Here is a 22,040-nt window from a genome sequence, read left to right on the forward strand (position 1 = left end):
CAATACCACTACTGGGAATATACCCCAGAGAAGCAAAAAAGTATAATCTAAATGACATCTGCACTTATATGTTCATTGCAGCACTGTTTACAATAGCCAGGATCTGGAAAAAACCCGAGTGCCCTAGAACAGATGACTGGTTAAAGAAACTCTGGTACATCTATACAATGGAATACTATGCAGCCATTAGAAAAAATGAAGTCATGAACTTTGCATATAAGTGGATCAACATGGAAAGTATCATGCTAAGTGAAATGAGTCAGAAAGAGAGAGACAGACATAGAAAGTTTGCACTCATCTGTGGAATATAAAATAACAGAATAGGAGACTAGTATCCAAGAATAGTAGGAATAAGTACCAGTAGATTGGCTCCATGGCTTGGAAGCTGGTCTCACATGCTGGGAGAAAAGGCAGCTCAGATAGAGAAGGGAGCACCAAGTAAAATGTGGTTGGAGATCCCGCCTGGGAAGGGAGATGTGTGCTGAAAGTAGACTAGAGACTGAAGACAATGGCCACTCAATACCCCTATTGCAAACCACAACACCCAATTGGAGAGAGAGAGATCAAAAGGGAGTACCCTGCCACAGAGGCAGGGTGGGGCGGGGGAGATGGAATTGGTGGGGGGAGGGATACTGGGTTTATTCATGATGGAGAACGGGCACTGGTGGAGGGATGTGTTTGTGAACATTGTATGAGGGAAAAACAAGTTCTAACATGTGTGAATCTGTATCTGTACCCTTATGGTGATTCACTAATTAAAGAATAAAATAAATTTTTAAAAGTCTGTAGCTTTGGTTTAAAATGACATTAACTGAAAAGGCATCAACAAAAAAGGAAGTTAATTGTGACTGAGAGTCTACCACATGATGGCTGCTTTCCACAAATCATCTCTTTTAGTTTCATAATGGGGTGGCACAGCCAGGAGTGCTCAGGGCTTACTTGTGGCTCTGTGTTCAGAGACACTCACATTGGCCTTCAGAGACCAGATCTGATGCTGGGGATTGAACCAGAGCTGGCGACATGCAAGACAATTCCTTAGGGTTAAGGTTAAGGTTAGGGTTAGAGTTAGGGTTAGTACTATGACTCTTGCATGCTCCCCCACCCCAAAGTATTGAGCAGGTAGTTAAAAAATTGTCAAAGTAGCACTTAGCTGGTTGGTGTTAGGATGATTAGATTCCAACAGGAATCATTCAAAGTCTCTGTACATCTCTGGAGAGGAGGAGGAACCAGAGAGTAACCTAAAGAGCCCCTGTCTCCAATGAGGACGGGGTTCTGGCATCTGTGCAGGCTGACTCACTAACATGCTCATTTATGAAACATGTCCATGAATGAACTTCTACCAATTTTTTGCTGACTTTTACAAGTTCTTTACCTAGTAAGGATCTGGTAAATAAGAATAAGGAGAACATAATACCCCAGAGATGGGTTTCAGACATTCTATAACTTAAAACATAGCTTATATATTGGATCTTTTTATTTTTATTTTAGGTTTTGGGCCATACCTTGTGATGTTTAGGGCTTACTCCCCTGGTTCTGTGCTCAGGGATCACTACCGGCAGTGCTCAAGGGTACTGAGGATTTAATCTGGATGAGTTGCTTGTGAATCAATTGCCTGATTTACTGTACTATCACCTGGCCTTAAACCTGGGACTTCTGCTTGCAAAACATGCATTTTGGTTATATGTATGGCTCCATTTACAATTTTAAAAAAATTTGGTTTGGGGCCACAACTAGAGATGTTTAGGGTTTATTCCTGCTCTGTGTTCAGGGGTCACTCCTGGTGATGTTCAGGGAACCATATGGGATGCCAGGGATAGAACCTGGGTCTGCCTTAGCCACTACACTATACTATTGCTCTGACCCTAGTTCTGTTTCTTTTTTATTTTATTTTATTTTTTGCTTTTTGGGTCACACCCGGTGATACTCAGATACTCAGTGGTTACTTGTGGCTTTGCACTAGGAATCACTCCTGGCAGTGCTCAGGGGACATAGAGGATGCTGGGAATCCTCTATGTAAATAAAGGTAAATCCAGGTCAGCCGTGTGCAAGGCAAATGCCCTACCCGTTGTGCTATCACTTCAGCCCCCCTGTTCTGTTTCTTTAAAGGAAAATAGTTAAAGTGGAACGAGAAGTTTGAGATTTTACATAATTTTAAATATGTATTCTTTTTAATGGCAGTAATTGGACATTATGTAGGTGGCAGGGTACTGTGCTTCTGGGTTGCCTATGATTGCTCCCTTAAATCTAGTCTCTGTCCTCCACAATGCAGCTACTCCTTTTTAATCAGATAAGCCCACTTCCTTTCCTCTTTCCTTCTTCTGTGTGTGTGTTTGTGTGAATGTGTGTGTGTGTTGAGGGGTGGTTGGGCCATACCTGGCAATGCTCAGAGTTTACTCCTGGCTCTGCACTCAGGTATTACTCTTGGTGGCACTCAGAGGACGATATAGGATGTTGGGATTGAACTCAGGTAGGTTGTGGGCAAGGCAAGCATCTTACCCACTGGACTATCTCTCCAGCCCCCCATTTTTTCTAATTATCTAAGAGTTGGTGTTCTTTCTGCTTTGCTTACTCTTTAGTTGAGCTTATTTAAAAAAAAAATGTATTTATTTATGTTGCTTTTTGGGGGTCACACCCAGCAATGCTCAGGGGTTACTCATGGCTTTGCACTAAGGAATAACTCCTGGCAGTGCTTGGAGGACCATATGGGATGCCAGGGATTGAACCCAGGTCGGCCACGTGCAAGGCAAATGCCCTACCCGCTGTGCTATCGCTCCGGCCCCCTAGTTGAGCTTCTTAATCTCGCCCAGATGAGTTAAGTCATCCAGTGTTTTGTCTTTAACTGATTTCACTTAGCGTTATACCTTCAGGGCTCATTAATTTATTTGGGGTGGGGGGATAGCAGTGCACTCATTGGTGCTCTAGGGACCATGTGGTTGGTGCTCATGCTGGAACTTGGGCCTTCCACATGCAAAGCATCACTGTATCCACTGAGCTATGTTTTGATAGTTTCTTTTTATTCACCTTTTGTTTCTTGTTGTTGATAGTTTGCATTTTGGATTTGTTATCTTGAGTCTTTAAAAGTTTTAAACCATAATCCTAAGCACAACAATTGGAAAACATTGCAGGAAAGTAAGACCATGCTGACTTATTGTGTCCTGGTTTCTGTTAGGCAAACTCTAGTCCACTGGTTTCAAGCTCAGGTGAAGTTACATGACCTGAACTTAAACAGTCTTGATCCTGACTCTTTCCAGTTGGGTAGGCTTAACAACTGGTGCCTCAATTTAATGTTAAAAAACAAGGGAGGGGTCATGCAGAGAGATAGTGGAGGGGCTAAGGTGCTTGCTTTGCTGGAGGTAGATCAGGTACATCTGGCACCTGAGCACTGCCAGGAATGGTACTGAAGAACAGAGCCTGGAGAAAGTCCTCCTCAGAGTCAGATGTGTCTCCAAGCCCTCCAAATAAAAGAAATTGGGAAGTAATACCTGAAAGTATTTTATTCTTCCCTCTTTGTATTTGGGGGTTCATGTGTTGTCAGCGATCAAACCCCAGCACCCTGCATGCAAAGGCTGTGCTCTGGCCTGATGAACTACTTTTACTCTGGCCCTAAATTCACTTATTTGTATCTTGGACCTTCAAACTGGTTTTTGTGAAGATTCAAGAATCAATAAATACATGTAGGGTATCTAAAAGCATGGTTGGAAGTAGTAAATACAAAGTGCCTTATAAATATTAGCTATTAATAATTTCACTGACATTTCATTGAAAGATATTGGATAGGCCAAAAAGAGTGAATGAATTTGAAGTCATGAGTAGTTATTGCAACCTCCCTTAAAACACACACACACACACACACACACACAACACTCATGCACACTCAATTACAAGTGGTATCTTATCTAGATAGAGGGTGGGGCCTGCTGGTGGACCTCAATGAACTTGCTGTTTATAAGGATGTTCTTAAGGTTAATGGTCGAGGTCAGGAGACAATAAATGCTCTCTGATAACAAGTCAGAGTCATCATATACTATTACACGAAGACAGAGAACCAGAGGCATAGATAATCCTGGGCAATCATAGTTTTATTTTTTCCCATTGCAACTCACTTTGGCCAGGAATGGGACCTAACAGGAGGATGGCGTCTCTTGACCAGCTCTATTCACTCCTTCCTCCAATAACTACAAGTACCTCTTTCTATACCTACTTTGTGCCTGGAACTGTAAAGATGAGGGAGACCATCTACTTGGAGCAACAAATGAGAGGATGCATTCATTCCTTCATCCATCCACCACTGACTGCCTGGGAAGCATTAGGCACTGCGTAGCTCACAGTGAGACCCCACAAGCAAAATCCCTGCCCTTATGGACCTACGATTCTGGGAGAAGAAAGAGGAGACCCATTGCTGGTTTTCCACCTTCACACCTGCAGACTCTTAAGTCAGGGGAATTATTTCACAGGCCTCGAAGGCAGAAATAAAAGCCAGTATTCATAATAAGAATACTTTTTATCTTAGTGTTCACAATAGTACTGTAGCACGTGTTAGGGACAGCAATAACCTTTTCACTGATCAACTGTTGCCAGTCACAGATCAGATGGTGGTGGGCAAAGGTGTAAAAGAAAGTAAGGGAGGAACGGGGAGCAGGGATCCTGGGGGAAGTGAACTGGTTGTACATTCAGGTTTAAAAGTCCGGGATGGACTTACTGAGATAAGGGGTAACTGCACACTGGGCATAGGTGCAAAAAATAAGGGGCTCCAGGGGAGTGCTCTGCACCCTGAGATACACAGTTACAAAGTTGTTCCTGATTGTGTTTCGGTCAATGTTCCAACACCCACAGCCCACCAGTGTACATTTCCCATCATCAACACCCCAAGTTTCCCTCCTGCTCCCCTCCCAAAGCCTCTGTGTCTCTGTCTCTGTCTGTCTGTCTCTGTCTCTGTCTTTGTCTCTCTCTCTCCCCGCCCCCCTTTCTAAGCATTATGGTTTGCAATACAGGTATTGAGAGGTTATCATGTATGTCCCTTAACCTACTTCAGACGCTGCATCTTAAGTGTACTCTAAAGAGGGCAGGAACATTTTCTCAGTTCTTTGCTGTCTACCTAGTAGAAAAGATGCAACGTTCAAGTCAGCAGTGGCAACCCTGTAGCCTCCTCTGAAAGTCATCCAAGCCGATTCATTCAGCATGAATGACTATCTAGTCTGTGAGGGCGCTCAGCTTGGGCGCAGATGCAGATGCCAGGCAAAACGCCCAGGGTCCAGCGTGGGGGGGTTCCCGGGGAGTGTAGGGGCCTCAGACAGTGTCCGGCCAGCCACACCCCAATAGGCTCGACGCTCCGAGGCCTAGGGAGGGAGACCAGGACACACCTCGAGGTGCCCCCCACCTTCCCCGGCGCGCCCCTGACCTCGGGCCTGGGAAGGTGGGCGGGGACTTTAGCCGCTAGCTGGCGGCGGGGGCCGCGTGGAGCCCCGGGCCGGCCTGAGCGGTCTCTCCGCCCCGCGCCCCGCCTCCGCCTGGCGCACCCCGCGCCCCGCAGCTCCCGCGGCTCGGGAAGGCGGGAACCGAGCAAAGGTCCCCGCGGCCGGGCCCTCCCCCGGGACGCCCGAGAGTCCGGGCGCGCGGCTGTGGGAGGTGAGTGCACGCGGGGGGCGCGCGCGCGGACCACCTCCCCCTTTCCTCCCGCCCGGGCCCGCTGCCCACGGCCCGCATCCCGCTTCCCCGCGGCCGCTGCCTCTTCAGCTTCTGGTCCGGGGTGCGGTCCGCCTCCCCCCCACTCCTTTGTCTGCGGGTCTCTGGCCTTGCGGGCTCGGTGCACCCCGACCGGGCCCCCGCCGCCTGTATCTGGGGCCCGAGTCGTGGCTGGGGAAGGCGGAGCAGCACCCCCCCCCACACACACACACACTAGGTGTCCTCGGCCTGGGATGACACCCTGCCGCCCAAGTGGCTTCCCGGGGCTCGAACGCGTGGCGCCCGCCGGCCCGCTGCGCGCCCGAGAGAAACGCCAGCGGGCGGCGCCCTGCGAGGCGTTTGTCCCGGTGGGTTTTGTTTGTTTGGGGGCCACACCTGGCGGGGGTGTTGGGTGGTGCCTCCGGGACCATGGGGAGATGTTGGCCGGCCCCCGCATGCCAAGCCGGCGCCCTGCATTAGTCTCTGTCCGCCCCCGCCTGAGGGTTTGCTCAGAACCCCGCAAGGGAGAAGCGGAGGGGACAGGGCGGGAGGAGGGGACAGGGCGGGAGGGAGGGGCCGGCGCGCACCGGGGAGAGTGCCCGCTACTTAGAGATGCTGTGGATCAAGTGCCGCGTTTCCCAACCATTAATTTGTTTGAATTAAGGAGGAGCGCTTACCCTGGGAAAACAGCCCAGGGGGACTGAGCCCAGAGGGATGGGAGAAGTCGCGGCGGTTCTCCAGCGTCTGGGTCTCAGCTCCCCGCTCTGGAGGCCAAAGTGTTGTTCTTTAGGGCCCTCTGGCCTCTTTCTGGAGACTTGGGGTTCTCCGGGAACCTCTGTCCTGAATCCCTTCCAGTCCCCAAAAGCCGATACCGCCTCACCTGATTTTCTTCTTCAAGTTCATGCCTGTCTTGTCATCGTCATTTCTTAGGCCCCAGGTTGCTTTTTGGAAAGACGCTCGACTTTTTGTTTTGTTTTGTTTTGTTTTGTAGCCACGCCCAGCAGTGCTCAGGGTTTACTCCTGGCTCTCTTGCAGCATGCCAGGCAAGCGCCTTAACCCGCTGTACTAGATGTCTCACTCCACTGTGCTTCCAAGTGTTAAAACAGTTAAAACACTGGATGGTTGAGGAAGTCAGAGTGGGGTCAGAGGTCCGGGTTGGCAGCAGGGGCACCCTTGGTTGGAATCTGGTCTCAGGGCTAATTCTCTCTCAGTTCCGTTCATGCCTGAGTGTGCTTTGAGGGCCGCAGTGGGGGCTGCTGCCTGCAGTGAGGGAGACCTCACATTATAGGGTGCCCCCAGATCTCCCAGCCAGTTTCCCTCACCCCCAGGATCTGGGTTTATCAAAGACTCGGAGGAAGTTTAAAGAAGCCGGCTTTGCATGGATGACATGCTGATAGGAAGAGGGACAATGGTTAGGCCTGTCTTCCCAAATATGGTTTAGACAGAGGAACTATGGTTTAGATCAAGGCAAAAGCAGTGGCCGGGAGTGATAGATGAAAGTGGCTTCATCATTTTTGTGTGTTTCCGAGCTTCTTAAACGGCGTGGGCGTGGGCTGTGACTGAATGTGAGGGTCATGAAAACTTTGACAACAGGCAAAGGTTTCTGAATGCCCAAAGACCCAACAACAATTCAAGACCAATCACATTTTGGCTTTTTCTGGCAACTCTCACCTGTCTTGCACTTCTGGACAGGCGTTGAGGTGGGCGGGTGTGTGTGGGGGAGGCATGAAGGGAAAGTATTTGCAGAGCTCTGGTTTAGACAACATTTGCGGTGTGGTGTGCAGTCCTTCAGGCTCAGGGGCAGTCTTGCTTTTGCCTTGATTTCTTATGCCACAGTCTGTTCCATGACTGACTGCCTCATGTGCCCCAGGACAAGGCCTCGCATCCAGGGAAGGTGGAGCCTTTGGACCCGGTCCTGAGGAAGTGATCACAGGCCCTCCTCTGACGCTTGCCCCTCTCTAGAGTGAAGTTTGATACTGAATTTTCTTCCTTCAATCAAATTATAAAAGCTTAGGCCTGGAGACAGAATACAGGGGTTAAGGCTCTGGCTTTGCTCATGAGTGACCTGGGTTCTATGCCTGCACCATGAGCAGGAGTGTTTTCTGAGTGTCTCTGGGTGTGCCCTCTTCCAAAAATTATTTTTCTCCAACTTTGTGTCCTCCATTCCCTCTAACCACCCCCCCCCCCATTTAGATGGGCTTTCTGGGTTTGTAGTTTGACCAACCCCTCTTTGCAATGTATGTAACAGAGCCTCATAAACACCTTCATGCTGATTAGGACCCCAGATCCCCAGATGGGCAGGGCTGGTGAGTGGGAGCTGCTCCATGGATCCCCCTGACTTGAAGTCACTTCCTCCTCCTTCTCCTTCTTCTTCTCCTTCTCCTCCTTCCTCTTCCTTCTCCTCTTTCCTCTTCCTTCTCCTCCTCCTTACTCTTCCTTCCCCTCCTTCCTCTTCCTTCTCCTTCCTCCTCCTCCATCCTCTTCCTCCTCCTCCTCCTCCTTCCTCTTCCTCCTCCTCCTTCTTCTTCCTCCTTCTCCTTCCTCCTCCTCCTTCCTCTTCCTTCTCCTCTTCCTTCCTCTTCCTTCTCCTCCTTCCTCCTCCTCCTTCTTCTTCCTCCTCCTCCTTCCTCCTCCTCCCTCTTCCTCCTCCTCCTCCTCCTCCTCCTCCTCCTTCTTCTTCTTCTTCTTCTTCTTCTTCTTCTTCTTCTTCTTCTTCTTCTTCTTCTTCTTCTTCTTCTTCTTCTTCTTCTTCTTCTTCTTCTTCTTCTTCTTCTTCTTCTCCTCCTCCTCCTCCTCCTTCCTCTTCCTCCTCCTCCTCCTTCTTCTCCTTTTCCTTCTCCTTCTCCTCCTTCTCCTTCTTCTTCTTCTTCTCCTTCTCCTACTTCTTCTCCTTTTCCTTCTCCTCCTCCTCCTCTTCTTCTTCTTCTTCTTCTTCTTCTTCTTCTTCTTCTTCTTCTTCTTCTTCTTCTTCTTCTTCTTCTCCTTCTTCTCTTTCTTCTCCTTCTCTTTCTTCTCCTTCTCCTCCTCCTCCTTCTTCTTCCTCTTCTTCCTTCTCCTCCTCCTCCTTCCTGTTCCTCCTCCTCTTCTTCCTTCTCCTCCTCCTCCTTCCTGTTCCTCCTCCTCTTCTTCCTTCTCCTCCTCCTCCTTCTCCCTTGCTCCCCTCCTCCTCGTCTTCCCCACTACCCCCCAGGAGTTACTCCTGATTCTGCACTCAGGAAACAATCCTGGCAGTCCTTGGGACCAAAGGGATGCTGGGGATCAAATCCAGGTTGGCCATGTGCAAGGTAAGCACCCTAGCTGCTGTGCTAAAACTCCCAGTTTTATTTGTTTGTTTTTAGGGGCTACACCTGGCAGTGTTCAGGGCTTATTCCTGGCCCTGAACACAGTAATCACTCCTGACAGTCTTGGGGGTCCATATGGGATGCCGGGGATTGAACCCAGGTCCATCACTTGCAAGGCAAATGCCCTCCCAGCTGTGCTATCACTCTGTCCCCTGTTGATGCCTTTTTTTTGCCATTTATGTATTGCCATGTTTGATTATGTATGTTTGTTGTCTGTTTCCCAGTTGCACTGGTTCATCTTTCTCCCTCATAATTATGCATAAGCTTTCCTGAGAAACTTCTAAATGTGTATAAAGTTACTGTGTCACCCTAATGTTATTTGGCATAAAACCAGACCCTCACTTGCTCTTTTTGAAGCTTTCTCTAGAGATTGTGCTGGTTAGAAATGCTGCCCCGTTTACCATTTATTAGTCAATAAGGCCCATCTTTTCTTTTCAGTTGCTCTTGTGGTTTTTGGAGCCAGTCCCTAAAAAAAATTTAAGCAGAGGCTCAGTGATCAACCAGAGCTGCTCTTGGAGAAGAAATGTAAATTTGGTATAAGGAAGGAAGATGAGGTACTTTTCTACCCAAAGATGTGGTCATACTGACATTCTAAGTCAGTCTTAGGAATGGACACTAAAAGACCAGGGTGTGGCTCGGCATCAGAGCACCTGCCTTACACTTGTGAGGCCCTGAGTCTGATTCCTCATATGGAAGGTCCCCTCATCCCTAGCATCAATCAGGCATGTCCGTCCCCGCACCAGACACAATACAGCAACAGAATGGACTCTAGTGATTAGAGTATCTTCTCAGGCAATCCTTACCTTGCAACTCTATTTTTTTTAAACTTTATTTAAACACCATCGTTTACAAAGTTGTTCATAATTGAATTCAGGCATTCAATTCCACCACCAGTGTGACTTCCCTCCACCATTGTACCTGGTTTCCCAACCCCACCCACCAAGCCTGTCCTCTTAGCCGGCACAAAATTATTTTTCATATTGCTTGTTTTAGCAAAATGGTAAATGAAATGTCAAAAATAATTCATTGAAAGAAAGTTTGTGAAATATTGCAACTCCTTTTATTTTTTAATCTTTTTTTTGGGGGGTTCACACCCAGTGATGCTCAGGGGTTGCTCCTGGCTCTGCACTCAGGAATTACTCCTGGTGGTGCTTGGAGGATCATATAGGATGCTGGGGATTGAACCCAGGTCAATGTGTGCAAGGCAAATGCCCTACCGGCTGTACCATATCTCTGGCAGCCATATTTTTAGGAGTTTTTGTTATAGCAGTGAGAGGCCCTAACTGGGGGGGCCTTTTTGTGAATTGGTGTTGGTGTCTTGTTTTCTTGCTCTCTTCCATTGGGGCTTCTTGTAGTCCTAGAGTAGGAATCAAGCTTGCACACCCTTGCTACCTTCACTCTGGCTCTCTGCCTGCTCATCCTCTTTGAGCTGGGGTCAATGTGGCAGGTGAGTAGGAACTGATGCTTAGAGAAGCCCTGGACTTCTGATACAAATATTAAGTGCAGTGGATTTATGTCTCTCATGAAGCTATTACAAAGGGGAAAATTATTATTTTGATTCGTGTGTCCCCTCTGGTTTTTCCTTGTTATGCTCAGGTATGGCAGTTGTCAGGGGACTGTGCAGTGCCAGGGATTAAATCCAGGGCCCTGATGCAATGCATGAGCTACAGCTCCTTGGCCCAACTCTCCAGTCCTCACAGGCCTTTTTTTTTTTTTTTTTGTAACTACACAGTTACTTTCTCTGTTCATAAGGGGTGACAGCAGTTTACACTCTTCCAGTGTCACACCATAAGCTCTATTGTATCTTATGTTTTATCTGATTTTGCTAAAATATATTAGCAAATATATTTGAAGTTTCTAGAAATTAGTTTTTAAAAGGCAACAAAAGAAAATGAACACAAAAAGGAAAAATATAGAAAAACTTATAAACAAAAGGCATTTGATTTTATTTATGTTGAAACCACAGGGGCCGGAGCGAAAGTACAGCAGGAAGGGTGTTTGTTTGCCTTATATGTGGCCTACCCAGGCTTGAATCCTGGCATCCCATATGGTTCCCTAAGAACCGCCAGTATTAATTTCTGAGTGTAGACCCAGGAGTAACCTCTGAACATCACTAGGTGTGACCCAAAAAGTCAAAAAAATAAAAAAGAGGAAATCATATTATACTACTTCTCATCTATGAGATTTACACAGATGCAAGTGTGATAGTGCCCTCTGTTGCTGAGATTAATCTTTCATTTTATTAGGTGGGGGAAGTTTGGGCCACACAATGCAGTGTTCAGGTCTTACTCCTGATTCTGCCCAAAGAGCTCTGTTGGAAGGGTTTGGGTCACCATATGGGGTGCTGGGGATCAAACCTGGGTTGGTTGCATATAAGGGAAGTGTCTTCACTCCTGCACTATCTCTCCAGATTGACTAATATTTTCATACCTTATTGGTGGGACCTGAGAATGGCGCCTCTGTTCAGTGAGGAACCATTTCTCCTTGCTTTAGGGTTTCCTGTAGGAGCTTCCCTTCCGGACACTTGCCCATGTATGAAGGAGATATACAGTTAGAAGAATGTAGTATGGCACTGAAATAACAACTTAGTTTTCTTTTGGGGGGACACTCTGATGGTGCTTGGGACTTACTCTGGCAGAAATCAGTCCTGATGATGTTGGGGATTGAACCATGGTTGGTTGCATGCAAGGCAAGTACACTACCTGTTCTCCTAGCTCTCCAGTTCAATTTAGAAATAGCCCCAGTGACCGGCAGTCAGGTTAACCAACAGGAAAGGTTACACAATGGATCTTTCTGCAAGATAGTTTTGCCTCTGTGAAGAGGAAGGTAGGGAAAATTCTGGAGTCTGTTTTTTCCTAACAAAAGGTAAGGTGGAGAACAGTGTGCAGATTCTGTTACTGCTAGTTGTATGAAGCAGCATGAAGATAACATACCAGGGAGGTGGAAAGGGTGTGCATGGTAGAGGGTCTAGGCTGGTAGAATGGGATCTCTTATTGTTCGTTGTTTTTTTTTTTTAACATAGTTTAGATATTTAAGCCACTAAATGAAGGTTCTATTCAAACACAATATGTATTGTATTTGAATGTTTACACAGAATAAAAAGAAACTTGCACTACAAATTATGAAGAGAGAGCTGGCGATGAGGCTCTGGGTTCTGCCCCCGCACCACCAAACTAAAAGAAGATAAAAACAAAGAAACTTTAGAAGGAGAATATTCTCAAAGAATTTCTTGATTGGTTAAATCTGATTCTCAGAAAAATATACAAATAGCTTGATCAGTTTTTCCTAAAGGATCCAACTTTATCTAAAAAGCAACTTGAAAACAAAGCAGGGAACTTGACTGTGTTCAGTGTTAGGTAAAAAAGAACATGCGACATTAGTGTCCCTGTCCTTTTTCTGTCTTTCAGCTCCCTGGGGGAACGACTGGGGTTTTGCTGCCATAGCAGATGGGTCTTTTTAGCCTTGTTGTGTTTGTTTCAGTGGCTGATGTGGCTTCTGCAGAAACATAGTTGGTCTGAAGGCTGAGGCACTCTCAGATTGTTCTAGAAAGTGGGGCTGGAGTAATAGTACAGTGGGTAGGGTGCTTGCTTTGCATGCAGTCAACCTGGTTTTGGTCCCTGGTACCCCCATATGGTCCTTCAAGTCCTGCCAGGAGTGATCCCTGAGCTTAGAACCAGGAGTATGCTCAGAGAATTGCCAGGTGTGGCCCCCAAACCAAACCAAACTAAATCTTAACAGACTGTTCCAGAAAGGAATAAAAAGCATAAAAATACAGCTCTTGATATCAGTGGCAAACTGAGGCTCTTCTCTTGGACAGGCAGAGTGCCTTTCTACAAGTCACTGGAGAGACCATGTCTGATGAAAAGCTCCTTCCCTGTTGTCAAATTAATCTTTGTGTCTTGTCTAGACAAACTTTCAATAGCTTTGATCACTTTGCCCCACATCTAGCTCTGCGTGCATTCATTCCTTCCTCATCAGCCAGCCCACCCCTGAACTCCTGGCAGGCTGGTACTCCCTGAGAGGGTCTCCTTGTGTCTCTCCCACACCCACGCACTTCCCACCCCCCACCCTGCCAGAGTTCCAGGGAAACCATCAGGCCAGCCTGCTCCTTGGTCTCAAGGCTGCTGACATAGTTCATAGTCCCGTTTGTCAGTAGCTCAAGTCTTGCTCTCTTCAAACCTGTGTCCTTTTGGCTTGTGTCTGATTCCCTGAGCAAATTCCTACCACAGTGTTCGCTGAAGCCCTCAATCAGGGCAGGACTCAGGACCAGCACTGAAAGCCTATTGCTTTCCCCACCCCATGCTAGAACCCCAAACTCCACTCAGAAACGGGTCTCAGAGCTTGACAAGGGATTCCAGTCTGGCAGGGAAGTGGCATTGGGTTTCTAGACAGAATCCCATGTGTCCAGAGCTGGCTTGTTTCAGATGTTGCCTCCACACTGTCTAGGGCGCTTCTAGCCCATCTCTTCTTTACCTTTAACCTGTCGCCACCCTCCCCAGAATCTTATTTCAATGTATACTTCTCCTGAATTGTAATGATTATGTGTATTATACATGTGGACCAGTGTGTTTACAGATATAACTGACTGTGCAGTTTATCGTGAATTTTTTATAACTCTTGAGCATGTTTTATTAAGCAATCAATTAATTGATTTTGGGAAGCTATGCCCAGTGATGCTCAGGGGACTATATGGGATGTTGGGGATAGACTCCAGGTCTGGAATCAAGCTTACCTAGTATGCGAGGTATGCTTCCCACCCACTGTACTGTTTCTCCAGCCTAATTTTAAGATGAATTTATAAAATCTTCTCTCATAAATTCTCGAGTCCTTTGTTATAGATACTATAAGCATTTTCTCTCTTTTTTTTTCTGTTTGTCTTCCTGAAGACCTTTCTCATTCTATAATTGTGCAAATAGTTGCATTTTTTTTCTAGTATTTTTTGGGCCACACCCAAATGTGGATTGGGCCACACCCAGTGGCGCTCAAGGCTTACTCCTGGAGGTGCTCTGGGGAACATATATGGTATCAGTAATTTTAACTGGGGTTGGCCATCTGTTGGGTAAGTGCCTTACCTGTGGTACTATATCTTTGATCTTCAGAGTGCTCCTTCTGATACTTTTCATGATTTAATTGTTTTTCAGAAATCACTACAGTCTATTGAATATTTTCTCATGTATATGGCAGGAGTTGATTTTTTTTCCTCGCAGATTAACTCATTGATATAATACTGTTCACGGACCTATGTTTCTTCTATGGGACACAGTACTCTTAGAATCTTTCATTATTTCTCTTCTTTTTGCCTCCAGTTGAAGTGTGATGGGTTCTCATTTTTTAAAATTTTTTTTTAAATTTTGCTTTGGTTTTAGGACATACCCAGTGGCACTCAGGGCTTACTACTGGCTTGTGCCCAGGAATCACTGTCAGAAGGGCTTGGGGGACTGACCATTTGGGATGCCTGAGATGGAACCTGGGTAGGCTGTGTGCAAGGCAGACACTCTACCCTCTATACTCTTGTTCTGACACTCGTTCTTTATTTCTTGGTTAAAAGTAATTGCTAGTGACTTTCCACTTGCAAGTAAGGGAAATCACACACTAGAGGAAAAACAAGGCCAGTCTTTTAAAGCAATTGCTGTAAGTCATATACAAGTTTGAGCAATATGTATGGTGTTCAAGAGCTATCCCATGACTTTACCTTCCAGAAACTTGGTGCAATTGTATTTCCTAACCAACGTGGTTGGCTGAGGCCACACTACTTCTGACAAATGTGAATGAGAATACCTTGTGTCAGTTTTGAACCAGAGCATTTAATTACTAATAGAAGACTTTCCAGAACTCTTGGGACTGCAGAGATAGTACAGCAGGTAGACCCTTGCCTTGCATGCACTTAACCTAGGTTTGATCCCTGTCATCCCATACTGTCTCCCAAGCACTGCCAGGAGTATTCCATGAGTACAAAGCCAGGAGTAATTCCTGAGCACTTCTAGGTGTGGTCCCCAGACAAAAATAAAAACAAATGAAAGTTTCCAGAACTCTCTTTCCTATTGGATGATGGCTGACAGTGTTGAAGATGGTGGGTGTTCATTCAGACTGGATCCTGGGATGACTCGGAGGAGCTAAAGTCTCTTATGTTCCTGTACTGGCTATGGATGATGAATAACAAACAAAGCTGCTGACTCATAGGAGTTGTTTATTTCCAGAGCATAGCCTAGTTTGTCCTGACTTATACAGGCTCTTTCAGTATTTTCATTTGAGCTGGCACCAATTGAACTCAACTAGAGGCATTTCTTTGGAGAACCAGAGGTTCCATGTAAACCAGGGAGTAAGGAGGACAATTTAGAATAAAAAGCATGAAATAATAGCATCTTAATTGTCGAAAAATTTTTTTCCAGGTAATTCAGAGATCTCAAAATGTTTGCCAAAGCAACACGGAATTTTCTCAAAGAAGTTGATGCTGATGGTAACCTGATTCCGGTATCCAACTTGAACGATTCAGATAAGTTACAGCTTCTAAGTCTGGTGACCAAAAAGAGAAGATTCTGGTGTTGGCAGAAACCCAAATACCAGTTTCTCTCTCTCACACTAGGAGATGTGCTTACAGAAGACCAATTTCTGAGTCCAGGTATGATGCTTTTTTTTCCCTATAGTTTATTCTAGAACAGAAGACTTCTTTTTTAGATATAAGTTTTCTAGAGTGCTTTTATTTTCCTGCTTTTTTTGGGTGGGGTCACACTCAGCAATTCTCGTGGATTACTCCTGGCTCTGCACTCAGGAATTACTCCTGGCAGTGCTTGGGGTACCATATGGGATACTGGGGATCGAACCCAGGTCTGCCACATGCAAAGCAAACACCCTACCCGCTGTACTATCACTCTGACCCTGAAGGAGATGGTGGTTTTTTTTTTAAAGTGACAAACTTTATGAGGCCCAAAATGATGCCCAACTGGGTCTTAAATTCATGACCCTGAGATTAAGAGTCTCATCTACTGACAGATCCCTGGGCAATCTCGAGTGATTTTTTAAGGTGATTTCTTATGATGAAGATTATTTCTCTGCCAACAGCCGTAAAAAAGTATGCTTTCTTAAAATGAGTAAAATTCTGCAGTTGTGGAATAATGATATTGCAGGTGTGGAAAAATGATATTGTATAAAAGTATAAAACAGTATACCTGTTGAAGAAACTGCTGAGTATCATAGGATAGATCTGCTCTCCAGAATTTGGGTTGGTGATGCCTGGTTTCCACCCTGAGGGTGTGTAAGGCTCACTGCACATATTCTGAATCTCTGGAGGGAAGCCAGGGCAAGCTGCCAGGCTGACTCACAGAGCCAGAGAGAAGGGAGAGGAAGAGATGGGCCCAACTGTTTCGATTAGGATGTGGGGCTGGGGTGAGAAATCTGCCTGTGGGCTGGAACTTGTGGGACTTGAGGGTGCCAGGGGATGCTAGCGTAGAGGAAAGGAGATGTGACAGCTTAGACAGCTGTCAGCAAACATCGAAAGGAGAATCAGAGAGCCAGAAAGACAGGGCGGTTACTTTGCATGAAGCCAACCCGTGTTCCGTCCCTGGCATTTCATATACTCTCTTGAGCACTGCTGGGACTAATTCCTAAGTACAGAGCCAGGAGTAACCCTGAGCTTTTCTGGGTGTGGCCCCAAAACAAACAACAACAACAAAAAATTTCCTTGTCCCATCCATGGGGAGTCCCAAACCTGCATATTTAGCACACGCCTTGCCAGAAAGAGACTAAGGCCCAGTACCAACCACTGAGAACTGCTGGGATGGTATGGTTTCCATGCCAACACTGTGGGCTTTTTCTCCTGTCCACATCTCCCCACTGTCCATGGCCTTCTCCTGCAGAGACCAGAGCCCATGAGCAAGAGGAGGCCCACAAGCAAAAAGAGATGGGGGCTGAGGGGTGAGTATCGGGCCCTAGGAGAGGCACAAAGGGCTCCAGCACACACGTCATGTATGAGGCCTGTCGTTCCTTCTCCAGCACTGTATGCCTCCTGCCCAGCATCACTCAATGGCCCTGGGGACCCCAGGCACCACTGGGCCCCAGGATTCAATATCAGGCCCACATAGCCAGGCTTGGTATTATCAGAAGTGGCCTCTAAGCCCCCAGAGTACTGCTTGGCATAGTCCCTCCACGTTAAAAAAAAATTTAGGGCCTGGAGAGATAGTACAGAGGGCTAAGGTACTAACCTAGCATCCCACCAACCTTGGTTTGTTTCCCAAGTGCTTGCACCAGATAGAGTTTACCAAGTGCTGCCAGGGATCACTTCTGAGCTCAGAGCCAGGAGTACCAGCAGGTGTGGTCCAACCTTCACTCTCCTCAATGGATTCAGATTCACTATTTTAGTAAAGAATGTATAAAATATACAAAGGAATAAGGAGGAAAATAAATTGTCAAAGATTTTACTTGTGTATTAAATCCTATTAGTACATAGATTGTAGTGTTTTTCTCTCATTTTGTTTAAAACAAAATTAGAAACATAATACACATAAGTTTTAAAGATTTCTTCACATTTTTATTTAACCTTATGTTTTTTTAACCTTATGTTTTTAAGGTTTAAATATTTTAATAGTTTTTAACAAGCACACACAAACCTCTTTTGTACATGTGCACCATAATTTGCCTAATAAATTTTATTTGTGCTTAATGAATAAGGTTGGAAGGAACATTTTTGTTTGGATTTTTGTTGGTTTTTTTTCCTTTAAGCAATTGCTTTAGCACAAATTCTTGGAGAGAGTGATTGGACTAGAAATCTAGAACTAATTAGAGACTTTTGATACTTATCACTGCACTGCTTTGAGAAAATGGCAGTATATGAACATATCAGCACTTAATCATTTGTGAACTGAGGTCCAAATCCTCTTTCATCTTTAAAGGCCCTAATTTTATGAAAATATCTCTCTACTCAATGGGGAAGTATCTAGAGATCAATAAACTGACATAAGATCTGGGCTTTCTTCCAGATCAGATTTCTAGCCAGTAGATCATCAGCCAGGCTTTCTGTTCAGATCAACCAAGCACTGGGTCAATGAGTTGAAATTAATTATATGTGATTTCTTCCCTATGGAGGAGTTAGACTTTTTGGTAAAACATCTATTAAGTTGTGAAATGATAATAATATGATCCTGAGTAGGGGCAATGCGTGGGTCCTGAGCCCCTCAAGTAACAACTTTGGTGGCTGTGCTAGCCCCTTCCTGTTTCTGTGGCGTTCCAAAAGGTCACCACACCTCATGGCTGGTGACCAAAATGGCTAGAGCTGGACCCCGGTCCTTTATCCTGTTGGACTGAGGTCCTGTATCCTGTATCCTATGAAACTTTCCAAAAAATGAAGTTTCTGCCTGTGTAGCTTTTTGTTGAACCTCAAATAATCTTGTTTCTCTGTTACTGTTACTGTTTTTGGCATATCGAATATGCCACAGGTAGTTTGCCAAGCTCTGCCATGTGGGCGGGATACTCTCGGTAACTTTCGGGGCTATCCAAGAGAAACAGAGGAATCGAACCTGGGTTGGCCGAGTGCAAAACAAACACCTTACCTGCTGTGATATTGCCAATCTTCTTTTCTCAGAAAGTGAAATTGTTCTGCCCCCAACACAGAGGACAGATGAAACATTTGCTGAATGCCAGGCTTGGTAGCAGATACTTTGCATACATCAGCTTGCGGCAGAATCCATCAGGTTGATACTATTGATGATCTCCAGGTTATAGATGACAAATTCAAGGTTCAGGGAGAGGAGTGAAGCTCTCCCCACTAGGAATATTGTACTAGCAAAGAAATCTTGAGTTTTCTCCTACTTCTTGTATTTCTAGAAGTGATTGTGTTTCACAAAAAAAGGAGTAGAAAAAGGCATCTTAGCCTCTGTGCTCTACCTCTGATCCAGTGTTTCCTTTTTCATGATGGTAGCGGTGGTTGGTGGTTGAGATGATTCTCTACTTTGTTCATTGCAAAGCTCACGAATGATGAATTTTCATTCATCCCCATTGGGAGATTTTTTTTTTGGCTGGAGTGAGGCTGGAAAGAGTCTTTCAAGCTGCAGGTGGGTTTTAGTCTCATGAAATACCAGCAGGATCTCAGGAGAAACTTGGGTTAGGAAATTGGGAAATGTCCTGTTGAAGTTCCCAAGAGACTCTCAGTGCTGCCTCCATAATGATGAGGAGGGGCCGGAGCGATAGCACAGCGGGTAGGGTGTTTGCCTTGCATGCGGCCGACCGGGGTTCGATCCTCGGCATCCCATATGGTCCCCCAAGCGCCGCCAGGAGTAATTCCTGAGTGCAAAGCCAGGAGTAACCCCTGAGCATCGCTGGGTGTGACCCAAAAAGCAAAAAAAAAAAAAAAAAAAAACATAACGATGAGGAGCCGCACTCTTTCTGTGCTTGGTATCTGGTCCCGTTGAAAAGAACAGCAGCAGGGGCTGGAGCGATAGCACAGCAGATAGGATGTTTGCCTTGCACGCGACCGACCCAAGTTCGATTCCCAGCATCCATGGTCCCCTGAGCACCGGCAGGAGTATTTCCTGAGTGCAGAGCCAGGAATGACCCCTGTGCATCGCCGGGTGTGACCCAAAAAGCAAAAAAAAAAAAAAGAAAGAAAAGAACAGCAGCAGGTATCTGGAGCTAGGAGAGGCCATGGCTGGAGGGCGAGGTCATCATCCTTTATCTTTAGTGCTCAGATCCAAAGGGCAGATCTAAAGGCCATCTGATAGCCACCATCTAGATAGGCACAGGTGATGCCAGCATGGCACCTCTCACAGGACCTGATCTAAGTGGGTCCACCAGGTAGGTGGGGCAGCTTCCTGAGTACCTGAGCCTCCAAGAAGGCAGAATGCCAGCTGGTGTGTTCTGGGCAGGGAGGGGGGCATGCTGCAGCTTGTACCCGGGAGAGGGGGGTGGGGGTTGTGCAGAGATAAGGGATTGCATGATAAGGAATCAGAGGCAGGCTAGAGGTCAAATAGAAGCTGGGGAAGAGACAACTCTATGTATGGAAGTGGGGATGAGTGAGGTTTAGGGAATGTTCTCCCAGACTAGCAAAGGGAAGGGAAAATTTTTTTTATTTATTTATTTTTGAAATATAATTTAATTAATTTTTAATTGAATCACTGTGAGATACAGTTACAGACTTACAAACTTAAATGATTACGTTTCAGTCATAGAATGATGGAGCACCCATCCCTCCACCAGTGTTCCCAGTATCCCTCCCACCACCCCTACCCCTTCCCACCCCACCTCTGTGGCAGGCACGTTCCCTCTTACTCTCTCTCCCTCCTTTTGGGTGGAGGGAAGATGTTTGGGGAGAGTCCAAGGGGCCCATCCGTCAAATGCTGACTGAGGCCGTCCTTAACAGAACCAGTCCTAGGGGTTGCAGCGGGCTGCCCATGCCTCTCTCTCTTCTTAGGGTTAGCCACATCTTGTCCTTTTCCAGTCTTTCCCTTGAAAAAAAATGCATGCTGAGTATAATTCTGCTTCTGGGCTAGAGAGATTGTTGGGGGCAAGTGCTTACTTGCCTTGCGCACAGCTGACCCAGGTTCAATCTCTGACACTGCCTATGGTCCCCCTGAGTCCCACTGGGAGCGATCCCTGAGAACAGAGCCAGGAGTAAGCCCCGAGCACTGCCAGCTGTGACCCCAACGTACCTCCTCACCCTCCCCACATCCAAAAAAAATATTCTACTTCTCTCTCTGAGAGTGATTGGGTAGATGTTCGGCTTTGAATGATCTGTCACTCTATAAATGCTTTTTGGTGCTTCCACACATGCATGCATGCACATGGGAATCCAGTCACAAGATGAAACAAAACAGTAGTGCCTCATGTGCAGGCTGTGCACCTGTCAGCATCTAGGGGGTGCTGGGGACATTTTCTTTGACCCCCACCATGGATGTCAGCCTCTTGTTCCGAGTTCCAACCTCCCGTTTCCCGGGGGTGGGCTGGGGACAGAGGCCTCTGATGCCCAGCTCTGTCTCCCTGTCCTAGTGGTCGTGGAGTCGGACTTTGTGAAGTATGAAGGCAAGTTTGAGAACCACGTGAGCGGGTCCATCGAGACGGCCCTGGGGAGAGTGAAGCTGAACGTGGGTGGCAAAGGCCTGGTGGAAAGTCAGTCTTCATTTGGGACCCTCAGGAAGCAGGAGGTGGACTTGCAGCAGCTCATCCGAGAGGCCGTGGACAGGTAAGGAGGTTGTTTGGCTCTTTGAATCCTGACATGACCCGCACCACAAGGTTGGAGCTTGGTGTAAAGGTGCCTGGTGGAGCTGGGCTGGTCACAGGGACTGGCTGGGCTGCGACTCTGGAGATGCCCCCTTTTTCCCTGCGTTTTTTGTTTTGGTTTGGTTTTTTGGGCCATACTCGGCAGTGCTCAGGGGTTACTCCTGGTTGTGCTAGGGGGACCATATGGGAAGTTGGGGAGCAAACTTGGGTCAGCCACATGCAAGGCAAATGCCCTACCTGCTATACTATCTCTCTGGCCCCTTTTTCTGCATTTTCTTAACTGTCTCTAGCCTCAGGGGAAAGGCTGAGAATGAACTTTGGAAGGAGATGACTTAGGCAAGTAAGTACTTAATTTTTTTCTTTAGTCATAACAATTAAAAAAAAAATTTCCAGCAGGGAAAATGCTCATCCCCAAGGTTTGTTTGTTTGTTTGTTTGTATTTGGGCCAACCTGGTGGTGCTGAGGGCTTACTCCTGGCTCTGTGCTCAGGGACCACTCTGGGGGCCATATGGGGTACTGGTATTGAACCTAGGTACCCTACCCATGGAGCTATCATTTCTGCTCCAAGTCTCATAGTTTTGAATGTCACTGTCCAAGGTTGGAAAATGGCAGCCCTTCTGGGGCATTTTAATTTTCTGATGAGAAAAAGAAGAAAGAGTGGGAGGGTGCCCTGGGGAAAGCTGCCTTTCAGTTTTGATGACTTTTTTTAACCATAATTTTTCATTTATTTGTTTTGGGGGCTACACTCAGCAGTGCTCAGGGCTTACACTTGGCTCTGCACTCAGAAATCACGCCTTGGTGGGCTGAGGCACCGCGCAGGGTGCCAGAGATTGA

General features: G+C 46.5%; 1 protein-coding gene across 2 annotated transcripts in view; it reads left to right on the forward strand.

The window, feature by feature from the left end:
- The first annotated feature begins 5,366 nt into the window (after positions 1 to 5,366).
- The window catches only part of GSDME (gasdermin E), a 46,068-nt gene continuing 29,394 nt past the window's right edge, over positions 5,367 to 22,040 (forward strand). The window contains exons 1-4 of one of the 2 annotated variants that reach the window (XM_055123671.1): positions 5,367 to 5,625; positions 8,852 to 8,945; positions 15,392 to 15,621; positions 20,976 to 21,168. In XM_055123671.1, the coding sequence (XP_054979646.1) occupies positions 15,411 to 15,621; positions 20,976 to 21,168 (404 nt within the window). In that variant the 5' untranslated portion in view covers positions 5,367 to 5,625; positions 8,852 to 8,945; positions 15,392 to 15,410. The remainder of the gene's footprint in view (positions 5,626 to 8,851; positions 8,946 to 15,391; positions 15,622 to 20,975; positions 21,169 to 22,040) is intronic. The other variant, XM_055123669.1, reaches the window with a different exon arrangement.

This window comes from Sorex araneus, chromosome 1 (assembly GCF_027595985.1).
Source record: "Sorex araneus isolate mSorAra2 chromosome 1, mSorAra2.pri, whole genome shotgun sequence".
Taxonomy (NCBI): Eukaryota; Metazoa; Chordata; class Mammalia; order Eulipotyphla; family Soricidae; genus Sorex; species Sorex araneus.